At 45.1% G+C, this 24,807-nt stretch overlaps 1 protein-coding gene across 4 annotated transcripts in view; it reads left to right on the forward strand.

Moving 5' to 3' along the window:
• The first annotated feature begins 561 nt into the window (after positions 1 to 561).
• The window catches only part of ppp1r9ala (protein phosphatase 1 regulatory subunit 9A-like A), a 30,712-nt gene continuing 6,466 nt past the window's right edge, over positions 562 to 24,807 (forward strand). For 3 of the 4 annotated variants that reach the window (XM_020054855.3, XM_010879869.5, XM_020054857.2), the window contains exons 1-13: positions 1,889 to 2,080; positions 2,619 to 4,591; positions 18,370 to 18,502; positions 18,637 to 18,757; positions 19,195 to 19,299; positions 19,747 to 19,879; positions 20,859 to 21,017; positions 21,107 to 21,160; positions 21,349 to 21,578; positions 21,814 to 21,910; positions 22,007 to 22,151; positions 22,562 to 22,701; positions 22,879 to 23,173. In XM_020054855.3, coding sequence (XP_019910414.1) covers positions 2,771 to 4,591; positions 18,370 to 18,502; positions 18,637 to 18,757; positions 19,195 to 19,299; positions 19,747 to 19,879; positions 20,859 to 21,017; positions 21,107 to 21,160; positions 21,349 to 21,578; positions 21,814 to 21,910; positions 22,007 to 22,151; positions 22,562 to 22,701; positions 22,879 to 23,173 — 3,433 coding nt within the window. In that variant the 5' untranslated portion in view covers positions 1,889 to 2,080; positions 2,619 to 2,770. Of the gene's footprint in view, positions 709 to 1,888; positions 2,081 to 2,618; positions 4,592 to 18,369; positions 18,503 to 18,636; positions 18,758 to 19,194; positions 19,300 to 19,746; positions 19,880 to 20,858; positions 21,018 to 21,106; positions 21,161 to 21,348; positions 21,579 to 21,813; positions 21,911 to 22,006; positions 22,152 to 22,561; positions 22,702 to 22,878; positions 23,174 to 24,807 lie in introns of those variants that run through there. The other variant, XM_020054856.3, reaches the window with a different exon arrangement.

Below are 24,807 nucleotides of genomic sequence, written 5' to 3' on the forward strand. Positions count from 1 at the left end.
TCACATCTACCCTGGGTTTGTTTTGATATGCAGTACATAATGGTTTGAGAATAATGATATAATGAAGCATACACCCATAAAATGTTGTATCCTTGAAATTTTATAATTTAGGTGTACTGATAACTACAGACTACGAATGGCCATTGGGCCGGCAGGAGTTTATACTCTTGAAAGTAACTACTGTTGAAGAGATCTTAGTTTAGTACAATAAACGCCTGTGGGCTTTAACAAAAACATTTTATAGGCAATTCAGATGTCAGCCACATATCCATTTTTAAAACATTTGTTAGTCTTGAACATTGACTTTTAAAGTGATCACAGCCTGTGCACATTCGATCATGTCTGGTTCTTTATTGGTTTTGACATGTTGGACAATATCCAGTTAAGTTATATTGACATCTGGGAGGGTGGAGTTCAAAGCTCTTTCTTCTTCAACTTCATTTGCCTTTTCTATTCCCCTTTCTATTTGATTGGTTGGTATTTTTGAAAACTAGGTCTTCGTGCCACCTGGGAGGTGTCACAAAATTATTTTACAGTGAGCCTGTGGCTGATCTCAAGAACATCAACAAATCCTTGGTGTTTTTGAATTATATGTTATATAGGTGTCAAGTATATGGACATAGGGTGGGGAGATGAATGTAAACTTTGGCACTATTTGGTTCACGACTACAATTCTCAGGGTGGCAACCAGTTTTCAAGGGCTGCATGGTAAGTAGATGCTCAGTTTTACATATGAAAGAACTGTTTTCACTCTTTTGCCTGTAAAATTATACAATAGCTGCATTGTATTGCATGTTTAGTTTGAAGTAATTCATTAATTTGCTAAATTGTTTTTAGGGGGGAATGTGTGCAAACATTTGACTGTGATAGGTTGATTGAATTTATTTTACTGAATAAATATTTATATCAACTCTTTGACGTAATCTTCTCTATTTACTATGTGTAATGGTGTTCTTCATGAAGAAGACTGTCTCTCCTTGCTTGTGCAAACACCACCATTTCTGATGTCTTTCTGATGAATTTCACTCATCAGTTTCAGTGTACTTTTTGATCCATTTAAAACAAGCACAGAAAAAAAAAAACAGTCATGTTTTCTATGAGACTGGCTGCATAGGCTGCTGGAGAGAGACAGGGGGAGAAAGAGAGAGACAGGAAAACAGAGAGGGAGAAAAGAAGAGAAAGAGAAAACTGTGATGGTGACCTATTTGCTTAGTGAGGGAGAGTAGTTTGGCTTTGCAATGCAGCACGGATCCTCAGTTAGGTAATAGTGTCTTTAAGGAACCTTTGGTTTTCTTTACAGGTCACCTTTTCTGGAGCAATGTTATTAGACAATTGACAGTTATGAAACAATAGGATCATGTTTCATTTTATCTTGGTTGAGTGTCATTTACCTGACATTTGAATCATTCAGGTGACCATTAGAAAGGGAGGGCTAGGGCAAGATTTTGCAGATATTGTTCCCTGTTCTAAAGTTGCATAAAATAAAGCCTACAGATTGATTTTCAAAATCACAGCCACTTGTTTGAAACATTCAGAACATCCACATTGCTATCCAGAAACATTCATAAAACAATACTGACTATCATGAAGAGCAGCTGGAAATCAACTACATAGCTACCTAATGAGATAGGTGTGGCATTGGGTAAGCATATTTTTTCTCTAGCTCGTTATTCTTTGCTGCCGCCATACGGTAGGTGCGTTTCTCCATATATTTAATATTACATTTTATATTAACTACAGTAATACTCTTTCCCACGCCATTAACCCAAATCTCATGTCTGTATGAGGAAACCTGCACTCAAAAAGGGGTGGGGGTTTGGTTCTGCAAGCATTGGTTTTCAGTCCTGGAATGTGCCTGTGCGCGCCCCCGCTCTTGTCTGATCGTATGGCGCGCCAGAGGGCGAGGGTACGCGCGGTAGCGCGACAGGTCTGTGTCTGGAGTACAAGGAGGGTGGAGGGAAACTATGGAAAGGGGATTGATGGCGGTGAAGAAATGACAAGTTTGGGAATATAAATTACACAAGAGTTACCTGATGAGGAGCCTTCAGCGCCTGGGACGATGAAACAAGTACCTTAGGAGGTAAAATACAAAGTTAATGAATTTTCGTGCGGTTAAGCTGAAACATTTGGATCACGATTTACTTGGAATTGTTACAATGAAACCGATCACCACTTTGTATCGAACGTATCTCTCAGTTAGAACGTGTTTCTGTGTTTGAGTTTCTGACCATCTTTGACCGACTTTTTGAAGTGGTTACGAATTGTTATACTAAAAAAACATTTAGTTTCGATAATTTACTTCATTGTGACCTAATGTAACCTTTTCGCAATAGTCTACGGTAGTGAAGTGAACACGTTGCTATATAATGTGTTTATAACGGTCTGTGTTACAGTGTTAAAAAGAAAATCGTTCAGAATTCCGTTTGACCATAGGCTATTAGTTATCATTTGTTGGCTATCCTTTGTAAGAGTCTACAACAATGTAGTGGTGAGAGAAAAAAAGCGATACGCTTTGAAGCAGCCCGAAGTAGCCTTCGATGTCTATGGAATTCAAATTACTGGATAGGTTTGGTAGCCCACTACTAACAGCTACGTGTAATCTGCTCTTTTCTTTGTAGATGACCACCACTTTACGCATGATTTGAGGAGCCGGAGAATCTCAGAGGGACCCATGGCACAGTAGAAAAACAAGAAACAAGGAAATACCCAGTAGAATTAAGTTAAACTTCTAAAATCTCTTTCCAAGATTGACAACAAGTACGCTTCGAAAATGTTAAAAGCCGAAAACAAAGCGGAAAGGACACTGAGGAGTGCGTCGCCGCATAGAAATGCATACAAGTCGGACTTCCATGCTATAAAGTGCACCTTTGATGGGACGAAATCCGACGGAGCAGCAAAGTCATATGCAAACGGGTCTAGCGACACCCGGGAGGACACGAGGGGGAGGCCTTTTGGTAATCGGGTGAACAAGATAAAGAATATTTTCTTGCAGATGGATGGTCAGCAGCAAGAGATTCAAGAGGTAAAAACTGTTTTGAAAGTCGACTTGTCCCCAGTCTCCTCACCAAAGGTGCCATTTGTAGTCCCCACACATAAATCTAACTTGAACAGTGCCACCAGTCCAGAATCTCCAAGTTTAGAGAAAACCGCCAAGGGTGAAGATGTCGAAATTGACAAAGCAGCTTTAGCAGAGAAGTTTTCATCAACTAGAAAACTCTTTGAGAGGAGCATAAAAGAACAACCTGCAGCTGAGAAGTCTGCCAGCAGGGTTGTAACCCGTGTATCTCTGGGAAGTGTGTCTGATGGGGTGAAAAGCACCAGGAGATTGTCAGGGTCCACTGAGACTAGCAACATTAAAACCGAGCCTGGCCCCACACCAGTCACGAGAAGCCGGCCTGATGAGAGGAGCGATACTGAGGAGACAAAACACATGCCCAGGTCACTCAATGCCGGACCCATTTCCAGACGGCTCGACAACTTTATTGCAGACAGTGACAATGAGATGCAAGCCACAGAAATGTCACCTAAAGTATGCAGTCCCACAGATCGCTCATTGCCAATATCTCCGACAAGGGACAGTTTTTACAAGTCCACTTCTTCAACTGATGATTCCACTAACAAAGCCACGTCCATAGTTAGTAGTGTCATCCTCAAACCAACCTCCCCAGTCACAAACACCACCCCCAAACAAATTAACCAAACAGCCAATGCCACTCCAAAGCCCATATCCCCAGAGCCCATATCCCCAGGTGGTCATAGCTCTTACAAGCGCTCTCCCTCAACCAGCGATGGTTTCAGCAGACCATCAGCGGGAAGCAATGGAGTAAACCCCTCCAGTCCGTCCCCCAGGGAACAAAAACAGTCTAGCACATTTGGCAATAGCTTTAACAGTGGCAACAAGGCCAAAACTTCAGACAGTGCCAAGAGTGATGGGCAGTTGGCACAGAGTCCCACCAGGGAAAAGCCCCCGAGCCAGGCCTCATCTCTGCCTGGCATGGTCCGTGCTGAGCTTGTAGTGGTCCAAAATGAGTCATCAGAAAGCGAGGAGACTGAAGATGAGAATGTCGATGACAATGTCTTTGATGAGCTGAATGTGCAACCCCCAAAAGAGATCAACGTTGAGCTAGAAGAATCACCACCGAAGGTGGTCAGTGTGAATGATGAGGGCCTTAAGTGGATTGCAGACAGAGAAGGCGAGGGGACAGTGATTATATTGGATAAGGGAAAGGAAGTGAGTGGAGTGGAGTCACAGCATGAACCAAAAGAGGAGAACAAGGAAGAGACGAGTCTTGTGGATCGAGCGGAGGATTACGCCGAAAAAGAGCTTGAAGAGGAGGTTCCGGAGGAGGAGAGTGAGCAGGAGGAACAGGTGGAACCCTGCAAGGTTTCCCCAGTGGTATACGGCATTGAGAACGCGGCATTTGTGGATGATAGAGACTCCCACCAGATCATCAAGGAGGAGGATGAAGAGGAAAAAGAGCCAGAGGAGGAATATTGTGAGGAGGAGGACTTTGAGGAGGTCCCTGGCCTTTCCGATGAGGAGGAATCACAACCAAGGAGAAAGATCAAGTTCTCAACATCGCCTATACGGGTAAGCATGTGTTCGGTGATTGACACAGGCTATTTTTTAGATTGTTAATCTGAAGTTTACAAACCTTCAAGAATGCAGACATTACAGTAGGGTCCCATAGTGGTGTTACGTACCCGGAGACAGGCCAGACAGATGGTTGGTGCTTGGAACAAGGGATATGCCACGCAGCAACATGACCAGCCCCTTATCACTGTCCAGAGGTCTTTTCATACAGAAACTGTATGTAGTTAATATTAGCTACACAAACCCAAAAAATTGCAATTCCTTTGATGTTATGGCTAATTCCTTCGCCTCAATCACCCTCTTATCACATGCAGGCATGGAGGCGTTTCATGAGCTAAAAACCCCTCCAGCTCCCTGTAGAAAGAACAGGTTACTCTGCCTCTTCCTAGCCAATTCTTGTCATCTTTCTGGCGATAAGCATAGTCTATGTCATGTCTTAAGTAACTTCTTGGTACTTCATAATTATTTTGAACAGTCAATACACCGTGGCTTAGAGCTGTTGTTAGGCGTGACGTGGAGTGCCTGGATACAGCACGAAGCCGTGGTATATTGGCGATATACCACAATCCTCAAAGTTTCCTTATTGCTATTATAAACCAGTTACCCCAAGCAAATAAAACCGAGATTGTCATGTGATGACTTACCCGCGGTATACTGTCTCATATACCACAGCTTTTTGACAATCACGATTCAGGATTTGAACTAGTGACTTTATAATACGAAATAATATATTAGCTCAAGTATTCGAAATGTATTGTAGTGTAAAACAGCTATTAACGAAGGATGTCTGCCATTGCTTAGTTGTGTAGACATATTTTTAGGAGGCGTTCTTTGATTCCTCAGAAGGTATCTTTGTTCCGCGTGATGTTGCAGCTATGGTTGAATCAACAGAGGGACCGTTTCAAGGATGAGAACACAAACTATGGTCACACCTTTCCCCTGATGTTTGTTATGTCGGTTTGAACAACATCGAACCAGAGATGACAGTTTTTCCTTGCCCACAGGCATTTTTCAGGGTGAGGATTTCACGCAATGTTGCAAAATAGCGAATTTGTCCCTTACCAATTCAAATCTCATAATAGGGTTTCATGGGGATATTCACTGGCTTACTTTTGTCTGGCTTAAAAGGTCTGAGGTCTTCTAAAGCACTACTTAGTAGTTGTGAGGACATATTTGTGGATGTTAGTCTGGAATGCTGCAGGGGGTATTTTTGGAAACATTGTTGACATTACATAAGGGCTCTGTATGAGCCCCAGCTAAATGAGGACAGCCGGCATGGAACTGCTGTAATGGAACCCTGACTCTACCCCACTGTAATCTACTGTACTCCATTGAACTCCACTGTACTCTACACTCACAAGTGTAGATGTTCTTTCACTTGTATGATCTCGTTTACAGACCGGTGCCAAATCATTCACTGATAGCGATGAGGGGGTGGAATTCCTGGTTTTGCTATTTATTGTTTGCATTTACGGTCAATTAAATCAGTTTGGGAAACAACAACCCATTCCTGCTCTCAGAAGGCCCCTCTATTATGTTAATGATCAGCCTGGACTATGTGCACTCTTGGCAGTTGCTGAGTGATTTAAAAGATGCTAAGCTATAGGCTATTCTTATCTCATCAAAATACATTTCTGTCTGGGCCTTTGTATGGCATTCCCACCCACCCCCCACCCCCCCCAACCCCAATTTCTCAATTTCCACTGAAACACGTGTAAACATCATCAAAGTAGGAGGGGCTTGCTCCCATTATCACCACAGTCCATCAGCATTTTAGCAGAACAGGGGACAACCAATCACGCTGAGTCATTCCGTACACTGTGAACTGTTCAGTGTTTATGCAGGCCCTCAAATGTGTGTCGTTATCTCAGGGTGTGGATGCCCATCTGCCTGCCAGGCAGGGTGCCCTAGGGAGGGGGTCGGGTCCAGGGAGAGGGGACCGGTAGCTGACCCGGCGGACAAAACACAAACAACTGTATGTCTGTCCGAAAGTGTGACAGAGCAGAAAACAGCCCAGCTGCGGGCTCTGTGTTGACAGAGCACGGTCACGGTGAAAGCGAAGTGCACGAATGTTTTGGGGGGGGGATTCGAGCAACGGCGAACTCCGTAATCAGGCATGTTTTCGGTAAAGACCGCCTGTCGTGGTTTTCTGTAGTAAAGATGGATGGATGATTAGCGGTGTTGTTGTCCCGATAATAGAGATTACAGGGTGTCTTCATGTTAGGGCCTGACTGCTAGTGCGATGTGACACATCTGCTGGTTGACAGTGTTCTTCCTCTGGTTGTGAAATAGTAATGCTGGATTGTTGTAAACGGCCGGGTCTTGCCCTGGCATGTGCTGCTCACAATTCATTCCTCCCTGTTGCTCACTTCTAATAGGCTGAAGGTGGATGGCTGTGGTGTCTCCAAAAGGGTGCAGGTGTTTAGGGTTTACTGGTTAGAAATACATTTCACCTCACCCGTTTTTAATTTGATCCATATTGGTTCAGGGGAGCGTCTGAAACGTGGTAGGTGTCCTATTTTGGATTAGTCATGACTTAACTGCTGTCAGACTGTTTGAAGTGGGCATAGTGTTAAACGATGTCTTCCTCGGGCCAGGACTTCCTGGAAACACTCCACCCTGGAGTATCTCTAGTCTCCTGCTGTGTGTTGACTCAGAACGGCAACGCTTCCTCTGGTCTCTCCTACACTGTATGGAAAAATCTGGAGCATCAACATTTCACTTGCAAGCAGGAATGACTTCTCTTTCGGTGCTTCTCCATTTGTTTCCATAGGTGTAGCCTCACTTGCCTAGAGAGTTGAGTAATCTGTTTGCTTTCCCAAAACGGGGCTCCTCTGGAGACAAGACGCTTTTTCCTTTGGCAGTAGGTGTATTGCCTGTGACAGGTGGGCTCTTGCTGAAGGTGTTTGGATTTCATTTGAAAAGCAAGTGACAACTGCTGTCTTTTAGTGTCACTGGAAAGCGTAGACATTAGCATTTTGACCGTTTGAAATGTATTTTCATCCCAAAGGCTCGAGCCCCCACCAGTCGTGGCCCATCCTTTCTCCTCTGTCAGTGTACTGGTCTGAACAGGCCCGGCCCGGCCTTACAGCCCACTCCAGAGCCCTGGCCCACTATCAGAGGAGAGAGGAAGTCTTTTGTGTGCTAGATTGCAGCAGGATTATGTCCCTGTGTGTAACCTGAGTCTGTTCAGTGGAGCTGTCCCGTTAAGAAGAAAGGTCCTCTTTGTCATGTTTCTCCAAGACACTTTCATTCCAACCCTTGACCATGGGAGGATAGGTGTTATGCAGTAGCATGTATGGAGAAAGACTTTCTCAGCTGATTGGGTTGTGTATTCATTAAGACAGACAACTGTACTTGTGTCTTATTAGCACTGAACCAAATGGGCTTGTTCTGCTTGACTTTCTTTAAAACATTGTGGTTGTCATATGTCTTTCTGAGGGAGTGCTAACTTTGTTCAATGCTTCTGTCCTGTACCCATAAGAAGCTGGGTTGTCCCCCCTAAAGAGACACAGGGACAATGTCATGGTAGTGATACACAATTCTGAGACGGACACATCTTACAAAAACAGACACAGGAAAAAAAACATTTAAATTGTGTAGGTGCAAAGATGGTCTGTTTATGCCTTCATTCTGTCACCAAACATTGTATCTGCACGGTTTTTGAAGTCAGTGGATGTTTGTATTTATCTTTGTCTGAAGAAATTGCTAAATGTAGTCCTTTGAAAGCATTGTTTTTCTGAGTGAGTCTGAGTCTGTTTAGACTACTAACAATTTGGTTTCTATACACATTAAGCAACCAATCACTACATGTTAAGGCATATCACATGCGAGAGCTGCACTTTGGCCAGAACCCTAACCTGGAAGGCATATAAACACACTGTTGTCTGCCTGGTGACTAACGCGATGCCCCCTGTCAAACAAGTGCTGTGTCGGGTGACAGGAGAGTTGTTTCGGTGCCGGAGGTTTTCAGTTGTTTCTCAATGAGTAAATAAAAAACGGATTCCACAGATAATGTATTTATACACCTGGGAGGACAATACCAACCACTACACATTAAGAGAGACATTGTCTTTTGACCTCCATAGCAACAGGAAGTATCTGTCGGAAAAGTGTTACCGTGGAAGGTAAAATGCGACAATTGACTTCTTCATCCATTTCCATAAAAAAAAAAGAAGCATATTTGACGCAAATATGGCAGCAGGCCTCGTTCATGTAGATAAAACTAACGTAGTGTGAACATGCTCTGTGTCACAGAGGGGTTGCTCTTATTGATGATTTAAAGGGTAGGTTTTATTTATTGGCTGGCATTTAAACCAGGGATGTTTGACTCAACTCTATTCCTAACCCTCTAGTACAGGCTTCATGATAAATACACAGGGCTCCGGCCCTAACAGTCCTTACAACACATGCACTTTCTCTCAGAGATATCTGTTGCACAATCTAGCATTTTATGTAGTGTTGCGTTGTGTTTATTAAGGCTTTAAAGAGCTTTTGAAACAATTGGTTGCGCCATAGTCCCAAGGTAAGGAAAGAGTTAACCCCTTCATCTCCCTGTCTCTCACTCCAGTCAGAATTGTTTTCCTAGGTGTGTCCTAATCTGTGGTAAATCATTGAGTGGTGTGACTTGCAGAACTATGTACGGTCTGTAAACCACAGGTTTTAGCAGTCTGAGTGGGCTGGAATTCACATTCACCTTATAGCCAACGGTCTGACCACAGGTCGGACAATTCTAGTGTAGAGCACTGAGACTCCCCAGCGTCAGGTGTGTTTAGACTGTTCTAGACTATGTGCTCAGTACTGAGGTTTATATACTGTACTTTGGGGGCTTAGTTCACTGTCCGGGCGGGCTGGTGGCGACTATTTGTTCTGCGCTGCTCGCCATTTTCCCATCTCCCGGTGGACGTTTGTAGTTGAAACATCATCAAACAAGTAAAGGGCCACGGGAACCAGGATGTGTACCTGCTGCGCTCACTGCCCCGCCCTCACCGCCACCACGCTGTCACAGGAAGTAGCATACAACGAATTGGTCAAGTAAACATAGACATTGTCCTTTCTCTTGGATACACACGCACACGCACACGCCCTTGGCGTGGTGGATAATACTTTTCAAAGGGCTTTGTAACTTAGTTAGAAAGTAGCTCATGTTATCTGACTATGTACTTCAAACCGCCCTCAATGCACAGCAGTTATGTCTCAAAAACGTCGTCGTCATTGGTTTAACTGTAGTCGACTTTCCATACTGTTAGCCAAGGGTGTACTGTTGTTTGCTTAGAAAGTCATCAGCCTTCTTCTGTCGTGTTGCAGGAAGAGTCATACACTGTTTATGCAGTGTATATAGAGTGTTTGGCCAATGCTGTCTGTAATGGTTCCCCTCCTCAACAGTGTTTATTTTGTCACCTGCTTTAGTCTTACTTCGATTTTATCAGTGTTTTAAACCTCTAAACAGCCCAAATGTAGTTGGACCATACATTTTGATTTTGCATATGATGGGGGCTAAATATGCATGATTTCATAGCAAAAATTTATTTACTAAAATGTGACAAAAAATCTGTAATCTGAAGTCTTATTTTAGTAATTGCTCTTTTCTATTAAATAAGAAAATTTTATAATATTTTGACTACCACTTACTTCTGCCATGTGCAGAATTAGATAATTTTGTCCAACTACAGTAGACCTGATGTCCAGAGATATAGTAGACTGATTCAAGTGAAAACATCAAAAAAGCTGCCAAAATTAACACAGCTCCATAGAAGTTGATAATTCATTCTTCTGGGTTCTGCTGGGTATATCTGATTGTTCAATCCTGTGGATACTTCCATGTTATCATATTTAATTGAATTACCTAATTTTCCAGGAAAGCAGGTGGGATCAGATGGTCTGAGTATTTCACAATCTGCTCAGTTACTGGGATTTTCACGCACAACCATTTCTAGGGTTTACAAAGAATGGTGTGAAAAGGGAAAAACGTCCAGTATGCAGCAGTCCTGTGGGCGAAAATGCCTTGTTGATGCTAGAGGTCAGAGGAGAATGGGCCGACTGATTCAAGCTGATAGAAGAGCAACTTTGACTGAAATAACCACTCGTTACAACCGAGGTATGCAGCAAAGCATTTGTGAAGCCACAACGCGCACAACCTTGAGGCGGATGGGCTACAACAGCAGAAGACCCTACCGGGTACCACTCATCTCCCCTACAAATAGTAAAAAGAGGCTACAATTTGCACGAGCTCACCCAAATTGGACAGTTGAAGACTGGAAGAATGTTGCCTGGTCTGATGAGTCTCGATTTCTGTTGAGACATTCAGATAGTAGAGTCAGAATTTGGTGTAAACAGAATGAGAACATGGATCCATCATGCCTTGTTACCACTGTGCAGGCTGCTGGTGGTGGTGTAATGGTGTGGGGGATGTTTTCTTGGCACACTTTAGGCCCCTTAGTGCCAATTGGGCATCGTTTAAATGCCACGGCCTACCTGAGCATTGTTTCTGACCATGTACATCCCTTTATGACCACCATGTACCCATCCTCTGATTGCTACTTCCAGCAGGATAATGCACCATGTCACAAAGCTCGAATCATTTCAAATTGGTTTCTTGAACATGACAATGAGTTCACTGTACTGAAATTCCCCCCACAGTCACCAGATCTCAACTCAATAGAGCATCTTTGGGATGTGGTGGAACGGGAGCTTCATGCCCTGGATGTGCATCCCACAAGTCTCCATCAACTGCAAGATGCTATCCTATCAATATGGGCCAACATTTCTAAAGAATGCTTTCAGCACCGTGTTGAATCAATGCCACGTAGAATTAAGGCAGTTTTGAAGGCGAAAGGGGCTCAAACACAGTATTAGTATGGTGTTCCTAATAATCCTTTAGGTGAGTGTATATTGTTCAGCAGGCGTATAAGATCTGATGAGATTTGTTTTCTTCTGTTTCATGTAAAGGTCTCAGAAGGCCCTTTGCTTTCTCCAAACAATCTTAGTGACCTAAACAACTCTAGGATATTCTGATTGGCATACAATGGAGCCAAACCTGGCTACACTTAATGTTATACTCAAATCATCTGTGGAAGTATTAAATCAGAATGATTAACACTCAGTCTTCTAAGTGAATGCAGGAAGTACATTCTGGGTTGACATGCTGATAACACGTGAACTGTTGGCTTCAGCTTATTACTAACCTGTGTGATTTCTGCTTCCACGCTTCCAGCTGTTCTATTCTCTGGCCACTGATGGTGATGATCTTTGGAGCTGATGGTGTCCTTCTAAGGTCTATGATTAGGTATTTGGTCCAATTGTAGACACTCAGTGTGCTTCGAGAGCAAACATCTCTTTTGCTTATAGGCAAATGGAAGGGTCTCTACGATGTGTTGGTTTTTGGAAGAGAACATAGAGTTTAAAACATTTTATTATGACTGGTGTTAACGGAACGGCCTGCTGGTTATTTCGGACAGCAGATAAATGTCCACTGAGCGTACGGTTGGTTCCCACAGCACTGGTTTTATGTGCTCCCTCCATGAGTGATTAAACAGACCACAGAACCCACCTGATAATTCCTAGTGGCAGGATTTCAGAACATGGTTGCTGATGATATCTGGGCCAGTGGCTTTGTTGGCCGATTTTCGTTGTAATGCCGTATTAACATTTGCCTCCACCAAATCAGCTTCCCGGTGTGCTAAAGCTAAATGATCACAGAACAGCTCCTTATTCTCTGTGCTAAACTCTAAATCTTTGTTGTACTTTTATAGCATGTCATTGTATAGGGAAGTCTGAGGTGCTCACATATTGCATCACCAATGTTTTGATTTCAAAGCCGCTAACCTTGCCAGACAGTCTTAATTCATGGCACTTGTTGTAGGCGTTAGCAACAATCATTTCGACTGCATAGCGGACAAAAGGTCTGCCACTGGTGACAGACTGTCCCCTTGCTCAAAAAGAATACCAGAGGCTGGATGATTACTGATGTGCATTTCTAGTAAAATTGGGAGGGAACCTATGTTCATAGAAGTGGGCTGTGTCTGTCCTCTTATACCCACTTGGTTTCCTGTGGGTGAATCCTAGGAGGTAGAGAGGGAGTGATAGTAGAAACCGTCGGGCCCCAATACCATGCCCAATACCATGCCCAATACCATGCCCAATACCATGCCCAATACCATGCCCAATACCATACCCAATACCATGCCCAATACCATGCCCAATACCATACCCAATACCATGCCCAATACCATGCCCAATACCATGCCCAATACCATGCCCAATACCATACCCAATACCATGCCCAATACCATGCCCAATACCATGCCCAATACCATACCCAATACCATGCCCAATACCATGCCCAATACCATGCCCAATACCATGCCCAATACCATGCCCAATACCATGCCCAATACCATACCCAATACCATGCCCAATACCATGCCCAATACCATACCCAATACCATGCCCAATACCATACTCTGGGAAGGGTTGCTCCTGTCCCCACCTCTGCAAAGTGTTATGCATTTCACCCTCTATCTTTATGTCAGTCTACTGATGGCCAGATTAATGTGTGAGATACAGCTCCTGATCAAGCTAGCAGAGAAGTCAGCCTAGCGTAGCCACTAGTTGGGGAGTGGAGGAAGGCCTGCCAGGATCTGGGCTCCTTCCAGACACCTGGACTAGCACTGGGCTGGAGACTGGTGCGGATGGCCTTGAATGCTAATACAGCTTCTTCAGTGCTGCCTTTTAACTGTTTGGCACGGCAGGACTTCGACTGATCTGAGGCTGACTGCCATTACCTCGTATTGCATTTCAATGGTTGACTCCGAATAAGAAAATCGCTAACAGTTGTGTGTTTTCACCTAGCTTGTTGACAGTGTTACAGAAGATAGTTTCATGGGAGAGTTTTGAACAGCCTCTCCAGCAGTGCATTAGAGACGCCTGTTTATCTGAGTCTGTGGGCCGTTGGCGACCAAGCCTGTTTAACCTGTTTTCAACGCACACTCCGAGCCCTCAGACACTGCTGCCCCAAACACAGGGTTAGCATGTGGCCTCATTCCCATTCTGCTTCTGGCAGTCTCTCTGCATTTCCAGAGTGATCCGTTCATTTCTTTATTGCTTTAACGGTAGAGCTGAGAAGATTCTGTTTTAATGACTATTTTGTTTGTTAATGTTTCTTTCTGGTCCTATCTTTTTTTTTTGCAGTGCATCTAGTGGGAAGCATTGGGACCTTTTCTCTGCTTTGTTTATTCAGCGCTGAATAACCTGGCAGCAAGCTTTCTTTCCTAATTACTGTGGGATCTGAGCCAGGCCCCTGCCCCGCTCCCACAGCGTGTTTTCATTTGTTGTCTTTGTGGAGCTGCTTACATTCTGCGCTCTCCCTGATCCGGGACTCTGTGCTCGCTTTGCTGCCCTGGCGCGTCACTCTGTGCTTGCTTTGCTGCCCTGGCGCGTCACTCTGTGCTCGCTTTGCTGCCTTGGCGCGTCGCAGCCTTCTCTAGTTAGCTCCGTCCCAGCTGCTGACTCATTTCCCACAGTGGTATTCTTTTGGGGGAAGGGATAACGGGACAGGGGAAAATATTGTGTGTGTGTGTTTGTGTTTGGGTAGACAGGCCGACAGTCCTCTCTTTTGGTAGGTAGGTTGTAAGTGTAATTGTCAAGCCATGCGTGCTGGGAGACAGGCTGTCACAAGTCGCGAAGAAGCCGAAAATATGAAGCAGATGGCACTACGGTTTAGCGAGCCACATCACAGCTTCTGTCACCCAATTAAAGATTTAGGGGCGCAATATTACAACAAAGACAGTGCTATGCTACTTTAATTACGACGCTTTGAGCCTGGGTTGTCTAATTAAGTAATGTGCGCTTGACCGGCCTGATCCGAATATGCTTGTCTTGGTCAGTGTAGGCTACATGATCACACTAGATACCTGTCCATCCAGCAGGCCTGCACACAGTGATGGGGATAACGGGTGTTTCACACTGCAACTGAAGATCTCTAATAACAGTGATCTGTGTATCTTTTCTAGTTTTTTTGTGTCTAATAAAGATATTCATTCCGAAGTCTCCTTGCTGTGTGAGAGACAGTGCTTGAGTAATTAGGTTTCAGCAGCAGAGAAAGGGACATTGTTCTGAATAGCTGCAGTATTCCATGGCAACAGGAAAGTCGGACAGAAAAAAGTGTGAGAGAAGCCAAACCGCTGCAGAGTCCAACCGAGGCCTGGGACGCATCAGTGTGTTCCCTCCATTCTACTGTTACATTCACTGTTCCATTTTCTCCATTTAATTACTGTAAACCCCTAAAACCAAGCATTTTCCATCCTTAATGACATTTCTGTCTGCTTAGTTTTTATTGTATCTTTTGGATTTTAAATTGCTGTTAAATCCCAATCTTATCAGCCTGGTTGGTAATGTAAATTCTGTCTTGAGAGAGGACTGTCTTTAACCATCGTGCGCATGTGTGTGTGCCAGGTAAAACAAGGACTGTCTGTTTGAAATGTTCTCCTTCAAAATACCAGAGAGCATTTGAACAGTCTGTATTAATTGGTAGATCCACTCTAATCTGCGTACTTCGTGAGATGGCCTTGCCTTTGTGTCCAAGCTTAAGAAATGGCAGCCTAGCTAGGGGAGTAAATCCAAAGCAGGGGATTCAGGGGTTAGCGTTAAACTTTGAGTAGATTATACCTACGGACACAGGCTGCATCCACCTCTTTTGGAAAATGATGAGAAGAATAGAGCTGTCCTTATAGGGGCTGAGGCTTCACGAATAGCATTCTTCCTCCCAACCACAAAATGACAGTAGTGTGCCTTTGGTTTCTCCCCGTTTTGATGGGAATGTGCTTGTATGAACCCATAGCATAGCATCCCAGAGACAGTGGAGAGCAGGAGTCAAACGACTGCCTAGCCTGCCAGGGTCCTCAGGTCGTGACATGCTGTAGGATCCAGACCTCAGACCGAGCTGCCCGGAGTGCAAATGTTTCATGGATTACGTCATGCCGCCTCCACACTACGTCCAAGCTTCCAAATGAATCCATCTCTAATCGTATAGACGGGCTCAGTCACTCCCTGTTGGCCCCGGCGGACGCAAACGTTCGCTGTAATCACCCAGACCATACGCTGGCCTCACTCGTAACATCTGGAGAACACTTGGAGTTCACAACAGACATGAACCGCCATGGAGAGAGAATTAGTGTCTACCACAGCACTTAGACATCTAACTTCCCAAAACCATAGGGAGTGTTGGTCGATGGCAGGCTGGGCTCTATCCGCTAAGCCAGTTTGTATTGGTGTCTGGTGCTTTTAACCGGATTAAAGTGCTCGGACTATAACAGTGTAACTCTTATCTGAGCTTTACATTGACATGTAACAATAACAGTAAAAAGGGCATTGGGTCAGGTCCAGGACACAGAGGATCCTTGAGGTAACAAGTACTCTGCCCATGCATGGAAAGCACTGTTGTTCTAGCAAAGTTACACTTGAGTTGAAGCTGAAGCCATGCCTTAGAAATTAGGGACAACTAAATCAACTCAAGACTATGAATTAATTCCCTTGGCTTAGACAGTTGTTAAGTCATCAGCATTCCTCCCCTTTTCAACCCAAACATATCATCTGCCCATTTCCTGGAGGGACACATTTCCTTTTGAGCAAGTTTTCTGCAGCTCTTGACAGGAAGTCCAAACAATATCTCAGCTGAAGACTTTGGTAGTCTTTTCCATCACTCCCATGGTTAAGTACCAACTGAAATCTATACATACAAAATATCATAAAAATATTTAATAAAACTCAAAAAATACAAGTCATTTGGCAGCAAAAGGCTGGACAGTCTGGGAGTAGAAGCAGTTCAGATGGTATCAGGAGTTCAGTGGAGTTCACTGTGTTACTGACTGCTGATGATCTCTCTTGTCGCGAACTAGAGCTGTGATCATCTGTGAAAAGCAGCTTTGATATCCCAGCTGGCTGTGCGGCTTGCTCTGGTCCTCTGTCTCTCTGGCTGGATGTCACATTGTGACTTTAATGAGAGGACATGCCACAGAGCCTGGCAGCTTTAACTAGATCGGAGACACCATTATACTACATCCTGGCTACAAAGGCACTCCCAGCAGATGGTTATCTCCACAGTGAAGGGAGAAGCGATGAAAGTTCACCTTAATGTGACACTAGGAGTGTTTCACGGAAAGTGTCATGGAAGGTGGCCACGTCGGACGACTAGTATGCAGCACGCCGTGCGTAAATAAACTGTGATGTTTGATTAAATCCCTGCAGTAGCTGGGATAAACATCCACCTGTAGTGAATGCTGAGGCAGAAGATTGGGGACTGAACAATGGCTTTGTGTGATGTTCATGTTATCTCCTCATTTTAGCATCGAGGATTACCACCTGTCACCACAAAGCAGTGATCTTTTGCCACATCCACTCCTCTTTTCCTCCCAGCTGTGGCCTAGTTTCTCTTGGGGCGTGATCTGCCTGCCTCACAGTGTGTGCGACTGGGATCCTGACTAGGAAACAGCCGTGTCGTCTCAGAGCTGAACGGAGACTGGACTAGATTGCTCTGTTATGGCCGTCGAAATTACAAAGTCCCCTGAACAGTGTGTCTTTTGTGCATATTGTCATTTGTATGCCTCAGCGCTTCTGTTTGCTGTAAACCGGTGAGACACCAAGTTACCTCACTGTATGAAAACTAACAGAGACAGAGGCCCCTTTCACTGGCAATACAAAGGGGGAACAAGAGTTGATGGTACAGGGAGAGCTTTTTTTACTAACTAATGAATAAGGGTTATAGTAAGAGACATTAAGGGCTAGTCTGATAAAGTATTTATTGAAATTTAAATCCAAGTAGAGACTAAATAAATTAATAGTTCTGAGTTTTGGCATTGAAACAAGGATCCGTATGCAAGAAAGTAGCTCATACCCCCTGTAAAATTCAGGATGGGTGATCTTTGATGTTATGGGTCTGTTTTGCTTCCACTGGTCCAGAAGCTCTGTTAAGGTCAATGGCATCACAAACTCCTACTAGATACCTTGGGAAATAATTGAATATAATGTGTCTATAATTAAATTGAGGTTAATGAAAGTGGTAATGTAGTTAAGGAAGGCTAAATCAATAAACCAAAATAAATATTTAATGATGAAAGAAAGAGGCCCTGGGGGATGGGGGGGCCAGGGCTAGCTAGCTAGCTGGCTAAATTATGGGGCTTGGAGTTTGTCTGGAAGCCATTGCCTCTTAGGCCTTTGCCTAGTTGCACTACTGTGCCTTGCTAGTTTCCTCCTGTCCCTTTCTATGAACCTGCTTCTATAGCTAGCAGTGGTTCTTCTCCAACCTGGACAGTAGTCATGATGCTACTGGATCTATGTGTCTCCAATGGTTACCACAACAAACAAATGAATTTGAGATGCACAGACAAGCTAACAAAACAGGGCCAAAATAACATCCAACGGGACAGAAAAACCACAAGAGACTTGCCCAAGTCCTCAGACGGTTTACATAAGATTGCAACTTTTCCAATTTAGCTAATTGTTTTACTTGAAAAATACTGCACCAAAAGCCTTAGTCAGATGCGAAATGATGCATCTAAATCCTCAGAAAAAATATACTGCAGGTTTCCTGAGATGTTTTTGATTCGTTCTGTTTACTTTGAGGATGTGATATTGACTTCATATGGCGAGAGCAAAAGAAAAGCACACGCAGATCCAGGGCGTTCAAGTTGCTCTTTAAGTCCACAGATCGTTGTTGGAACGTGTGGTGGTTGTGGAAAGCCTGGTTGTAAGCCCATTGTGGCTGTGTTTCCACGCTGCAGGTTTTCGCCACCTACTCCAATGAGGACTACGACCGGCGTAACGATGAGGTGGACCCTGTTGCAGCGTCAGCGGAGTATGAGCTGGAGAAAAGGGTGGAGAAGATGGATGTGTTCCCCGTGGAAATTGAAAAGGGTCAGTCTTCTCATTCTTTATTACTTTATTAATTCATTAGGCCCGTTGAGGACGGGCAAGCACTGGCCTAGAAACATCTCTGCTTCACCGGCCCAGAGAACAGTCATAAACCTGCCACCCTCCTCTGTCCACAGGAGACAACGGCCTGGGCATCAGTATCATAGGAATGGGAGTGGGGGCCGACCAGGGCCTGGAGAAACTGGGGATCTTTGTGAAGACCATTACTGAGGGTGGAGCGGCTGAGCGGGATGGGAGGTGAGAGGCCCCACCCTCTGGGAACACTGCTGGCCTTAACTCATGCAATGCACGTTTAAATGTGTTTGAACTGGCAGTTAAACGGTGCTGCGCACTACTGGAGCCTCATAGGTCCATCTGGATGACCCACAACACTGTCTGAATGTCAAAGGATATGCATGTCTCAACTCAGGGGATTTCAAGCACCATATCTAAACAACTGACTGTATTTATAAATCTGTGAGGCGGCAAAAGAAAATAGCTCCTTCTGCTTCCCATGGAATCCAGTTCTGTTAGCTGCTAGCTAATATATGCATTTGAACTACCTTGTTTTCAGAGAAAAGAACAGTTACTAAACATATCGCCAAATATTCTCTCCAGATAAAAGCATGTCCTCTTTCCAACATACAAAATGTGTCAAATATCTTGCCTTGTTAATCGCATGGCTGTTCTTGTAGGATCCAGGTAAATGACCAGATAGTAGAGGTGGATGGCATCAGTCTGGTTGGAGTGACCCAGCTGTTTGCTGCTACAGTCCTGAAGAACACCAAAGGAACAGTCAGGTGAGCTCCAGCTCTGATGGGCCTTGGGAAATAAGTGGTATTCATCACAAGCGTGTCTAAACTCCCCAGGGTTCTAGGTTATCTGGCAGCGTTAGAGGAAAGTGTGCCAGTCAGGGAGACCACAAGTGAAATAAATATATTTTAGAAATGCAGAAATGTCGGGAAAATCACTTTGTTTTCCTCTACTATGTTTGTCTCAGGTGTCCATAAAAAGAGAATCCCATGTGAGCTGTGGGTGACTATGTTAATGATTCACTGTAGGCAAATGAAGCACTCACTCATACACGGAAAAGTGGAAGTACATAGGCTTCGTCTGTGTTTCCTCACGTCACTGCGGTAGTGTGGAGTCAGCCACTGAGACTGAAACTTCTCCGGTGTTCCCAGGTTTAGAGGGAAGAATCATTCTACCACTCTCCACGCTGACCCACCACCCTCTTATTCCAACAGCTTTCTGATTGGCCGGGAGAAGCCAGGCACCCAAAGCGAGGTGGCGCGCCTCATCAGTGAGACACTGGAACAGGAGAAGAACCAGAAACAGCAACAGCACCTGGACGACCCCTACGAACACTCCACTGAGGAGGTTAGTTACCTGGACGACCACTACAAACACTCCACTGAGGAGGTTAGTTACCTGGACGACCACTACAAACACTCCACTGAGGAGGTTAGTTACCTGGACGACTACTACGAACACTCCACTGAGGAGGTTAGTTACCTGGACGACTACTACGAACAGTCCACTGAGGAGGTTAGTTACCTGGACGACTACTACGAACACTCCACTGAGGAGGTTAGTTACCTGGACGACTACTAAGAACACTCCACTGAGGAGGTTAGTTACCTAGACGACTACTACGAACACTCCACTGAGGAGCTTAGTTACCTGGACGACCCCTACGAACCCACCACTGAGGAGGTTAGTCAGCTGTGATTGGCCCTGTCCAGTCACCCTCAGAACCTCAGCCTGGAGGAGAGTGCTGGCTAACTCACCTGGCACTGTGTAGTTAGGGTGGGGAGATCGAGCTGCTGAAATTATGCAATGTTTGCTTTTCAAGAAGCACTAGCAATGACAGGCCATAATTTATAGAGGAAACAAGCACAGAAAGGTAGGGCAAAGCTTAAACCTACTGCGTCTGATAAAAGTTGATTTATATATATTCATATCCGAAGGTGGAGCGTATTTTATGGGTATGTTCATTTGAATACGCCGCGACTCATGTACAATGAACCGCTGTTAGCGCTGACAAACCAGGCCTGATATTTGACCGTTTCAGTGGAGGTATGCAAATTGAAGGAGTTGTGTGGGCTTAGTGCGGTGCATTCCTCCCTGGGTCCTGTGTCAGGGGGTGGGTCCTGTGGTTGTGATGATGGGCAGCAGAAATGAGTTGACTGCCGATACAGGCCTCCTGCTGGGCACTCCACAGGCCGCCACCCTAACCCTGGGATACCATGTAGGGATTACCTAAACCTCCCTCCTGGGCTCCCGGCTGCTGAGCACCACATGGACATGGGCTGGTGATTGGCTGCATGATTCTATCATGTGTTTGGTTTTGTTTTAGGAGGACCACTACGAGGAGGATGATGACCGGGAGCAAGGAATACTAAGGTCTAGTTTCTCCAGCGGAAGGACGGCAGAGGTGTTCGACCTGCCGGAGACCGAGGCCATGTTCATGCCCTCCAACATGGACTCGACACAGATGAGCTTCAAGTTCAAAGAGGTATTACACAACGCAGTCGTAGCCCAGTGAGGGGCATTGGTCGCCGTTCGTGTTTTCGGCTTCTTAAACTGTTTCTTTGTTTACCCTAGCTTCAGTTGAAACACAGCATAGCGACAGCTGAAATAAAACAACTGAAGGAGAAGGTATGTAAATCTAAGGAACTTATGACTGTTTTTCAGTAAATGTAGATCAATGCAATAAGCGCAAGCAGTAGCCAGCTCAGAGACCAACCATAATGTTGTCTGTCTGTCAACATTTGCATATGCTAATTGTAGTGGCTTAGAAACCCTTACATATAGGTATTTAAAGACATTTCTCTATTCCTCTCCAGCTAAGGGCATCCGAGGAAGACAAAGGGTCCAGGGAGGTGAGAGAGGCAGAGCTGGAGCAGAAGATTGAGGAGAATAATGAGAAGATGTTGAAGCTGGAGAAGTACTGGCTGGAGGCCCAAGCTTTGTGTAAAACAGTCAATGAGCATCTTTCAGAGACCCAGAACCAGTACGAAGCCTTGGACAAAAAGTACAACAAGGCCAAGAAATTGCTCAAAGACTACCAGCAGAAGTGAGTTCAGTTCTGGGGCCAAGTTAGACGTGTTTGCTCACCGATGTTTTGTATTATTCAGAACTCTTGAATTCCGCTGAGTGAGTTTCTGTGTTGACCTGAGTTAGTCTCAATTCTGAACACGCTGAAGGCTTCCACTGCCTCCATGCTGAGTCATGTTGTGTTAAATGCAGGCAATGTGTCAACCTAAATAAAATTCTCCATGAACTAGTCTGATGGTCAAATTCCTTTCCAGGGAGATTGACTTTGTGAAGAAGGAGGAGGAGCTGAAGAAATTACTAGATGAGAAGGATCGCTTGTACAAGGAGCAGCTTGACAGTCTACAGGACAGGGTAAGAGCAGCCTCTGGAGAAACAGAATGGAGCTTCAGAAACAGCCTGTTGTGGAAGACCCGAGGTTGATCGTCCATTCTCTGGTTCCCCCCTCAGATAGTGGCTCTGGAGGGCAGCGGCCCACCTGCTGACAAGGGCGAGATCCAGTCGGGTCTGAGCTCTGCTGAAGAGAAGAGAAGGTCCAGTCAGGGCAGCGAAGGCCCCCTCACAAAAACCCAGTCTGTGGACTCTCTCCCGTTAGGTGGGGCTGAACATCTGCTTGGCAAACAGAGCTTGGAGCTGTGGTCATGTTAATAGCTTTTTTGTCGTTTTCGTTTTTATCAGTCTACTATAGCCCTGGACAACAGGTCTAGGGTAGTTGGAATCTTTCTATGAAACAATGCATATTAAGCCTGCCTTAACTCCATTCATGGGAATAATCAAAATGTCTTGTCAGACTACATTAGAGCTGTTGTACAGAGTTGTAGTATACCAATAAACTCAAACTAAGTAAGACAAAAATATGCGACGAAATCAACACTGCTTGGAGCCACCCTTCATTTACTAATGTGGTTGTAGAACTATGTGCCAAGTATGTGTTTGAGAGGAGTGAACACTGGGATGTTGTGTTGTCTGTACTGAGCTGTGTTTTTTCATCTTCCCCTCCAACAGACTGGAGTGAGGTGGTCCCTGAGACGGAGCGCCTGGACACCAGCGCACACAAGGCCAAGGTCCTACTGGCCCCAAAGAGGAGTCGTCCGTCTCGCACCAAGCTGAAGGAGAACCTTGGGGTGTCGCCGTGCCACTCACAGGTTGGCTCAGAATATTCTGTTTGATTAAGAAACAAGTTCAATAGTGCCAGCTAATGCAGCTCCTCTGTGACTGCCCTCCCTTATAGTGAATGCTTGACCGATACAAATGTTAACGTGTTTCTGCGCTGAGCCACTGTTCATCTGTCCTCATTCACTACTGACTGGGTGTCCCTCCAGGCGAATGAGGAGGATGAGGAGGAGGAAGAGGACATGTCCAGGAGGAGAAGATCCTTCCAGGAGAGCCTGTCTGTGCCCGTGCCTATCTCCTCTGGGAATGGCCAGAAGGATGACCCCCCAGAGGCTGGGGAGAGATCCAGGCTGCCCCTGTCCCAGAGAGACAGTGGCGAGAGTGGTGGTAGTTCCTCCCTGTCCCAGCCCAAAGACACCTCTTTGCCCTCACCACACTCCCCATCAGGGGTTTTGCACAACGTGAAGAAGAGGGACTCCAAGGGAAAGGTCAAGGAGCTCAAAGGTAATGCCTGGCCCTCCTCCAGAGGGGAATCTGCTATCACAACACAGCCTTAACCAAGTACACATAGAACATCAGTTATTGCTGCTACCACCACTGACTGTCAACATATGTAAGTGGCCCTTACTGTTAGGCATTGTCTACTTGTTTATTTCATTGTTATAGGTAAACAATGTGTTTTATTAAAGATGCGTTTGGGGATATATGGCCACCGATTGTAAAAGTTGAGCCAAAAAAGGTCCCCAAAATTGTGTTTTATGTGATAAATGTGCAGATGCACCGATCAGCCATAACATTATGACCACTGACAGGTGAAGTGAATAACACTGATAATCTGGTTATCATGGCACCTGTCAGTGGGTGGGATATATTAGGCAGCAAGTGAACATTCTGTCCTCAAAGTTGGTGTGTTAGAAGCAGGACAAATGGGCAACCGTAAGGATCTGAGTGACTTTAACAAGGGACAAATTGTGATGGCTATACGACTGGGTCAGAGCATCTCCAAAACGGCAGCCCTTGTGGGGTGTTCCCAGTCTGCAGTGGTCAGTACCTATCAAAAGTGGTTGAAGGAAAGAAAAGTGGCGAACCAGCGACTGGGCCAAGGTTCATTGATGCATGTGGGGAGCGAAGGCTGGCCCGTGTGGTCCAATCCAACAGATGAGCTACTGTAGCTCAAATTGCTGAAAAGGTTAATGCTGGTACTGATAGAAAGGTGTCAGAACACCTAGTGCATCGCAGTTTGTTGCGTATGGGGCTGTGTAGCCGCAGACCAGTCAGGGTGCCCATGCTGACCCCTTTCCACAGCTGAAAGCACCTGCAATGGGCACGTGAGCATCAGAACTGGACCACAGAGCAATGGAAGAAGGTGGCCTGGTCTGATGAATCATGTTTCCTTTTACATAACATGGATGCCCGGGTGCGTGTGCGTCGCTTACCTGGAGAACACATGGCACCAGGATGCACTATGGGAAGGAGGCAAGCCAGTGGAGGCAGTGTGATGCTTTGGGCAATGTTCTGCTGGGATACCTTGGGTCCTGCCATTCATGTGGATGTTACTTTGACACGTACCACCTACCTAAGCATTGTTGCAGACCCTTTCATGTGCACCCTTTCATGGCAACAGTATTCCCTGACGGCATTGGCCTCTTTCAGCAGGATGATGCGCCCTGCCACAGAGCAAAAATGGTTCAGGAATGGTTTGAGGAACACAACAACGAGTTGGTGTTGACTTGGCCTCCAAATTCCCCAGATCTCAATCCAATTGACCATCTGTGGGATGTGCTGGACAAACAAGTCTGATCCATGGAGGCCACACCTCGCAACTTACAGGACTAGAAGGATCTGCTGCTAACATCTTGGTGCCAGATACCACAGCACACCTTTAGAGGTCTAGTGGAGTCAGGGCTAGTGGGGTCAGGGCTGTTTTGGTTGCAAAAGGTGGACCTACACAATATTAGGTAGGTGGTCATAATGTTATGGCTGATGGTGTATGTGCCCCATGTCATCAAAACCATCATGGCTAACCTAATAGTGATTCTACTTGGAGACTATGTAGATATTAACAACATATTACACATCCAGCTCAAAATGGGAGGTTTAAAAAAAGATTTGTTATTTGTTGTTCACGTCTCAGACTG

Source organism: Esox lucius, chromosome 16 (assembly GCF_011004845.1).
Source record: "Esox lucius isolate fEsoLuc1 chromosome 16, fEsoLuc1.pri, whole genome shotgun sequence".
NCBI lineage: Eukaryota > Metazoa > Chordata > Actinopteri > Esociformes > Esocidae > Esox > Esox lucius.